We start from the raw sequence: 8,317 nt of genomic DNA on the forward strand, positions 1-8,317 counted from the left end.
TTTGTGAATTACTACTGGTTTTTATGGTCCAATACAAGCTTTTTCACAGTTCAGTAAAAGCTTGATTCAGTGAGATCCCAGAATTACAGGTTTCCTTTTCTTTTTCACTCAAAATTTTGTTGAAAATGTTAAAATGAATACTTTCTTATTTCAATGTAATATACAGAATATAAGTCCTTTTTTAAAGGTAATAGTTGGTAATGTTAATATAAACAAAGTACAAGGGAATGTGATTTAATCTGGATTAATGCCTTGGAAGACTTTTTAAATCTTCGTAAGAATCTGTGCTCAAAAACAGGCTAGGAGAAGAATCAGTTAATGAAAAGATCTGGTAGGTTAGTTCTGGGTAATTGAAGTTTTATATTTTTCATCTTCTTAGTCACTTAATATCTCCTGTAGATGAGGTGACAATATAACTTGCCATCTAAATCAGGATACTTGTGAGTAAAAGGGAGTGGTACTAATAATTGTGCTAGAAGGAAAGATGTATGTGGACCTGTGTTGGGCAGACCGGGATGTTTCATCACTTTACAATAGATTTTTAATTCTGTGATATGTGAGGAAATGGAAATGAATACTAAATTGATACATCCCACAACTTCTAGAGATTGTAATTCTAGATGATATTGACTTTTTAAATTGCATATTATATAGGCATTATTAATTATAGTTATTACCTTGGAAGGCTTTGGGCTTACTTTAGTTCCCAGTATTTTTTGACGGCTTTTGAAATTGCTTTCAAAACCATTTTGAGTGTGAAAATTGGTCCCACTTTTTTACTTTGACCTCAAATGCCATTATCCATCTTGATCATACAGGAATCTATTTTATGTTTGTGAATTACTATTGGTTATTATGGTCTAATATGGTTTCTTTTGTGTTATCAGTTAACCACAGGTAGTTCACAAATATCCTTGTAATTTACTAAGTTAACATCTCTTTAAGTAGGTATTCAAATATTTGAAGAATAAAAAATATCTAGGACTTCATATTGGCATATGAGCTTTATTCATTAAGCTTGTCTCCAAAAGTCAAATCTGTCCTCAAAGAATGTAGTGCCCATGCCCCTGACCCCTATAGAGTCTGGTTTTAAAAACACTGTTGACTGAGCTCAAATCCTGGGGAGAAGCAGGAGGAACTGCTTGGCTGGCCTCAGCATGTACCCCGAAGGCTGCCATTGGTCTCACCATTGCCACATGCCCAGGCCAATACGTCCTCTTGATGCATGTGAAACCCAGCTCCCAATGCGGGAGACCTGGGAGGGGGTCGTGATCACCTTCTTAGCAGGGCTCTAACAGCGTTAGGAACTGAAGCAGCACCATGAGGATGTGTGTAGTCTCTCCTGATGAATGCCATGATGGTCTGCCCTCATTTCATTATATCACTCTAGCTTGTTTTTTCCTCCTTTTCTCTTATTCAGTCACTTTTGGTGACCTAGTGTAATCTTTTCTTCAAGTTCTTTATATCAGTGTCTGCCATTTATCATTTAAATGTATCTATTTTGTGGCTGGCCGGTTAGCTCAGTTGGTTGGAGTACAGCCTTACAACCCCAAGGTCACAGGTTCAGATCCCCGAACTGGCCAGCCACAAAAACAAAACAAACAAGCAAATAAAAAAAAATTAAATGTATATATTTTGCCTCTGAAGATATTTCCATATATTCACATAGAATGTTTATCAGTACACGTGTTTGTTTTTATTTCTCCTACCAGTTGATTTATTTTAAAAAATTTTTGTTGGGATAAAATTCACATAACATAAAATTCACCATTTTAACCATTTTGAAGTCTGCAATTCTGTGGTTTTTAGTATATTTACAGTGTTTTATATGTTGATTTTTGACTTGGACTTTTATTTTTGAAAGGAAGGAAAAATATTAAGCCACAATCCAGAGACCCAGCAAGTAGATATAGAAATTCTTTCATCCTTACCTGGTGAGTCTGTTGTTATGGGTAAACACTCTCAGGGTCCTTGTCTATTGTCTGTGCTAGTAGAAATGCAAAAGACAGTGATATGAGCATTTAATACAAAGGAGTTTTATTGTGGGTTGTGTAATACAGAAGCAAGGTCAGTCTCATGACCTATACCAAGCTCTCTGAGCAGGCGAGAGTTACAGTTTTTTAAGGATCTAGCTATGGGAACTCATACATATTCAGCAAGGGCTGGTTTATTTCTGTACATATCCAAGTGGGGATGAGCAAACATGCAGTGCAGTGTCATATATGTTACATGCAACCCATGTTCTGTAGGGGTTGGAGTTTAAGCATTAAAATGAAGGGGTGTCGGTCTTATGTCATCAAAAGGTGAAATTAGGGACAGAGTTGAGACTTGTGCACAAACTCCCTGATCTGGTCCAAATCTGTTAAGACTAATTGGGGTTTTGGCCTCCATTGTTATCACTGGGAAGCTGGCTTGCCCAATCAGTTGTAGAATGAAAGGGAGGAAAGGAGGAAGACTTGTTAGAGAGAGGAAGGAATAAAGGGGAGGTCTTAATCAAAAGGAGTGGGGGTTGGAACTCTCAAGTCTTTTAGAAAAGAATTTGAAAATTTAGGCTCTTCCTGTCTGTTGTGGTTTCCAAATAGCTTTTATATACAGGAGTTGCTCTCTTCATTGGCTTCCACTTAACTGGCCTCTACAATTAACGGGCGCTCTCCACTACCTCTGTCAGCACACTGCAGCCCCGGGGGCATGTTACTAGTTGGATTATATGTCTAATAAGAGATTTTGAAATCATTCCCACAGCTGTTGGGCCAGTTGTGCTTATTACTGTAATTACGTTCTCTTCATTGGCTTCCACTTAACTGGCCTCTACAATTAACGGGCGCTCTCCACTACCTCTGTCAGCACACTGCAGCCCCGGGGGCATGTGACTAGTTGGATTATATGTCTACTAAGAGATTTTGAAATCATTCCCACAGCTGTTGGGCCAGTTGTGCTTATTACTGTAATTACGTAAGTTCATAAAAGATTATACGAACTGGTGAAAATTGATTGCAAAAAGAATTATTTCTAGGAAACCTAGACTGAGTGCTGATTCAGAAACATCACTAAAAAAATGGTTATTAAGTTATATTGATCAACTAGAAAAGATTGGGAGAAATGCTGTAAAAATCTTGGAAGGTTCTGCACTCAAATTGCCTCGCAAATTTTTGCATTCTTGCCTCATTTTAAAAAACCCAAAACTGAAAATTGTGAAAATTGCAGACGATACATAGGGGTATGGTTTATAAAAGAAAGAGGACTCTATTCAGTGAACTCATAAGACCAAATCAGCTCTATTTCAAAAGACTGGTAAATGAAAACACTTTTGTGTATTAAGTAAAAATGTCTAAGTGTGTGTGTACACAGACACTCTCACTTTTTTTGTTGTTGTTGTTGCCTAGTTGGTACAAGGATCTGAACCCTTGACCTTGGTGTTACCAGCACCATGTTCTCCCAAGTGATCTAACTGGACAGCCCTCACATTATTTTAAATGGTTTCCTGCTTTATCCCTGATTAACCCTACCTGTTATTGGTTCTGAAAACCTAGAATAAGAGGGCTTTTACTGTGTATAGCTTCACTTGGGATGTGTTGCAGGTGTCCCTGGCCAGAGAGTAAGGGAGATTCCTTTTCCTTTAGACCCTAAAGCAATTAATTGTTTTCTGTTTGTCTTAAATAAGGTAGATAGTAAAAGATTCAAAACTCCCAGAAGCAGAAATCAGTCAAAAGGGTTTTTCAATAAAGTCCCTTTGTTATATTAAGTAAATGATTAGATAGAAACTTACACTGGTTTTCCAGCTTTCTTCTGGTGAGGTTTCATTTGTAGAAATCCCCCTTCTTAGAAATGGTAGACAGAGAAGTTTGTCCATGGTCAAATTCCATGGACACAGCCTGATCACTCCTTGTCAGATGGTTGACAGTGATGACATCCAGTTAGAACTTTTCTTCTTTGGGGCATCAGGAAATGACTTTATCCGTTCTCTAATAGAAATACAGGTAGTCTTTGATTTGCATGGTTCTGATATACATGAACTCTAGTTACCATGGTTTAGTTAAATAACACCAGTACCCCCAACAACACTGGGTATGTTAACTATGAGTAATTGTAGACATACTGCTAGCTCTTCAGTCCACAGATCATTATATAAATAGCAGATGTGTGTCATGATCAGTGACCAATCATGTTCCTTCTTTCAAAGTATGTCAGTGATTGGTCACTGTGCATCTATTATTCGGTTCACGTACAGACAGCAAAGCATATAGTTGTGCTGCCTCCTTGTCTCTCAGTGAAAAATCCACATGACATTTTACAAAAATAGGTAATTGAAATAGGGAATTGGCCAATAAAGATGAAAGCACAGCAAAGAAACAAAAAGTATTAATGCTGAAAGTGCCATCCAAATTGAATTTAAGTGGAGTTGTAGAGGAAATAGCTAATCATGGGACTGTTGATGCTGCTGTTTATGTGAACCTACTGACATAAATGAGGAAAGTGGTTGTGATGAAAAGGAGGAAAACGTCCAGAAGTGACACCAGCAAAAAACTTCACAAAGTAAAACAAGGAAACTCTCAGAGATATTTCATGATATTAGGAGCTCAAGGAATAAATGCTGAAAGCTGATCCAAATTTAGAAAGGAGTATGACAACTCTGCAAGGCATAGAAAAGATGCTCATGTTGTGTAGTAAGTTGTACAAGAAGGCAAGCTCTGTTTAAACTACCCTTGAGAAGTTTCTTACAAAGAAATAAAACACTTTAATTCTCAGTGTTCCTAATGTTTTAAATTATAGTATACTACATAAATACTAGTTTTATTATTTTTTTGTTTTCCTATAAAGATTTTTAAAGTTTTGATAAAAAATTTTAAAGACTGTTAGACAGTCAAAAGCTTCCTCATTGATTAGTAAGATTATTTTGCATGGTTGCAGATTGCATAGTCATTTTTCTGATTCCATACTACTGTGCAAAGCAAGGGCTGACTGTAGTACCAAGCAGGAAGTACGTGTGACAGAGCAGCATGTCATGTTACTTTTCCTTATCGAAACATAAATTATCTTTTGGGATTGTCTGTGGCTCCCCATTCCATTCTGGGAGTACTAGTGACAGTTCATCAAAGTCATTGCTTTCTGATGAAGAAAAGATAGTCTCTGACAAAAGGCCAAGAGTTCCTCCCTGTTGCTGGCACAGGGTTTTCTGCAGATCTGTTACTGAGCACTCCATGCTTTCATGTACATGCCCATCCTTCACATCAGTTGACTGTGGCTGTTTTCCTAATGATATAAATTCCCCATAGAAGAACATTTTAACTGTTGAGAAATGACTTATTGTCTTTCCTCCCTATCTTCTGGTTTCAGCCTTGAAAGAACCTGGGAAATTTGACTTGGTTTATCACAACGAAAATGGAACTGAGGTCGTGGAATATGCTGTGATGCAGGAGAGGAGGGTAGGTACACTTCTCTTCTTGTGTTGCTTGGTCATATATTCTCTCTCAACTGATTACTTGGGGTCTGGAAAGTGACATTGTAGCCTCCTGAGCTGCCTATATTAAAACCAGAAAGGATCTAGGCTCTGGGAGAATCTGGTCTTCCTATGGAGTGGCAATAACAATGCCAAGTGCCAAATCAAGGTGCCATCTTGGGCCTCAACCTATGTGACAAGATGCACAAGGTACCAGCTTTTGTTGAAGAGTGTAAAGTTGCTTAAAATTATAGTTTTATAAGAATTCTAGTAGAAAAAAGTAGTGTATTTTAAAACCTTTTACTGGCATATACATTCAGAGAAGTATAAGTGTATGTATAGCTTGATCAATTTTCACAAGCGAACCGTGTAACCAGATCCAGATCAAGAAACAGAATATTGCCAGCCCCCCCAGAAGCCTCCATCATGTTCCCTTGCAGTCACTACTAACCCCCAAGTGTTATCACAATTCTGACCTAGAACAGTATAGATGGTTTTAAAGAATGACATAAAATGATGACTCTGTCCTTTGATTTTGTTTAAATCCTTAAATTGCCATCTTAGGAAGTATATAGTTTATACCTTTTTAGGCAGCCAGACTGCTGAAGATGCTGGCAGTGGCTGGCTTGTTAGGCTACAGTAGAAATAAAGTAAATAGAATTTATATTTATGAAAATGCTCTCTCTTAAGGTATTTATATTCGGAATGTTATGGATATTATTCTGTAAGTTTCAATACTGCAAACTCCTATTCTATCTGAGGTATAAACTTTTAGAAACCCTAACCAGATTGTATGTTTTGTCTTTAAGGTATGTGACACTCTTAGGGATTTATTCCAACAACAATTTTTAGGAACTGTGGCAGGATGAGCAGATTTGGTCCAGTCTCCTGTATTCTTTTGTTTGCAAAACATGTATCCCCGCTTTTTTGTTGAAATGTATTCTTGGAAACTGCATTAGAAAATTAACTCTTGGAGGCTTTCGTGTCTATGCCCTATTAAACAGAAGCCCTAAAGTAGAATAGAAAGCCTATAATTACATTTTTTTGACACTAGATGGCCCTCATTATTCATCCATACGGCCAAGTGTTGGCGTTTGCTTTCTCTTGGTAAGCTGTAAAACAGTTCCTATTTTTAGGTAGCATAGGCTAAGAACCAAAGTAGAATAGAAAGCCTATAATTACATTTTTTTGACACTAGATGGCCCTCATTATTCATCCATATGGCCAAGTGTTGGTGTTTGCTTTCTCTTGGTAAGCTGTAAAACAGTTCCTATTTTTAGGTAGCATAGGCTAAGAACTACAGAGCTGCACAAAAGGACACCATCAGTCTAGTGACACCCATCTGGACCACATCATCTGGCTTCCAAGAGGTCACCTTCAAGTTGCCAGTCCACGGGGCAAATTCTGACAATCTTGTAACCAGCTACTCTCTCTTCCAACCCCCTGCAATTTCTGTTCTAAATCAAAGAAAGATGAAATATTTTTAATATAAAATTTAGCTACATTTTAGGTAAATGAGTTCTTATACGATAATTGAACTCAATTTCTAGGACTCAAATTATTCTAGTTCTTCAGCCATTCTGCACAAATAGAAATTTACTTGACTAAAATTTTTCACTTACTATAAAACCTCAAAATGAAGTGTCTAAACTGAGTATTTTGTATTTTTCCTCAGATCACTGTTTTTTGGAGGGAGTTGATTGATCCAAGATTGATTATTGAATCTCCGAGTAAAACATCGAGTAGAGAACTTGTCTGAGCGTGACACCTCCACCTCATAGTTTATAAATGTCTTGTTTGTGAAAGTGACTATAACCTGACCTTTAAAACAAAAAAAAAGGGTTTGAAAATTGCATGGATTTTTTGTTATCTTCACTTTACCGCATAGGAAAAAAATCTACCTCATCATTTAAAATAACATGGGTGTTGGTTTTGTAGATTTTTTTTTTTTTCTTCAGGTTTAATTTCAGTTAACAAGTTTAAAACATGACATTCCCTGAAGGCATTGTTACATATTAGTATATATGGTTTCTTCTCTTTTAAAAATTTTTTTGGCCATCAAGTAGCAATCGTCAGTTGGAATTTATAATACCAGGTACAAAAATGTGCTGCATATCTTGTCTCAATTATTAAGTAACATTTTAAAACAGTAAAGCATGTTACTTGACCTAATTTTTTGACATTTGAGTTGATCCATTAAATGTGGAACATCTCACAAACTTCACGTATTTTATATTTGCAAAAGAGCTAACAGGTGGTTGGATTTGTTGCAGGCAGTGAGTTAAGGAATCCTTTCACATTTTTTCCAACTTTAAAACTAAGGATTTACAGGGTCCGGTGTAGAGCAGTGGAAATAAGATCCCATATGTGTGCCTGGAGGATAACTGGTGTTCCACCTGGGTGAGAACATTTGCTGTGAGCTTCAGGCCAGGGGATGTGTTATCTTGCGACATGATGCCAAGAACCTGGCTGAGCATACTTGGAGTGAGGATCTTGAACAGAATCTCCTTTTCTGTTGTTATTCATTACAAAGCTAAAATGGCTAAATATATACTGTGGAAATTGCTTTCTTTTAACAAAAGATCAGATTCCTCCTTCAGTTTTGCAAATTTTTAAATAAAATCATATTGAACTAAATGTCCATACTGAGTCATCACGTTTAGTTGAGTATTGGGAATTGTTATCTTATTTAACAATAATGCGAGAGATTATAATTTCCAGTAAAAAGAAGGTTTGCTGTGACTGACAAGCCTGGTGTTGCAGAATTTGGACCAGTGGAGCTCATCGGGTCCAAGAGCCATTGGACCAATGAAGATGCTGTCCAATTTTAATTTGCATGACGCACATGTGTACCAAAATGTGGATTTATTGATGTGTAAT

The 8,317-nt window shown here is 36.9% G+C and overlaps 1 protein-coding gene across 1 annotated transcript in view; it reads left to right on the forward strand.

Moving 5' to 3' along the window:
* The window catches only part of COIL (coilin), a 24,933-nt gene extending 16,855 nt beyond the window's left edge, over positions 1–8,078 (forward strand). Inside the window, exons 5-7 of the mRNA XM_008594807.1 lie at positions 1,865–1,934; positions 5,335–5,423; positions 7,113–8,078. Coding sequence (XP_008593029.1) covers positions 1,865–1,934; positions 5,335–5,423; positions 7,113–7,196 — 243 coding nt within the window. The 3' untranslated portion in view covers positions 7,197–8,078. The remainder of the gene's footprint in view (positions 1–1,864; positions 1,935–5,334; positions 5,424–7,112) is intronic.
* Positions 8,079–8,317: the final 239 nt, after the last annotated feature.

This window comes from Galeopterus variegatus, unplaced genomic scaffold (assembly GCF_000696425.1).
Source record: "Galeopterus variegatus unplaced genomic scaffold, G_variegatus-3.0.2 Scaffold11613, whole genome shotgun sequence".
Lineage (NCBI taxonomy): Eukaryota > Metazoa > Chordata > Mammalia > Dermoptera > Cynocephalidae > Galeopterus > Galeopterus variegatus.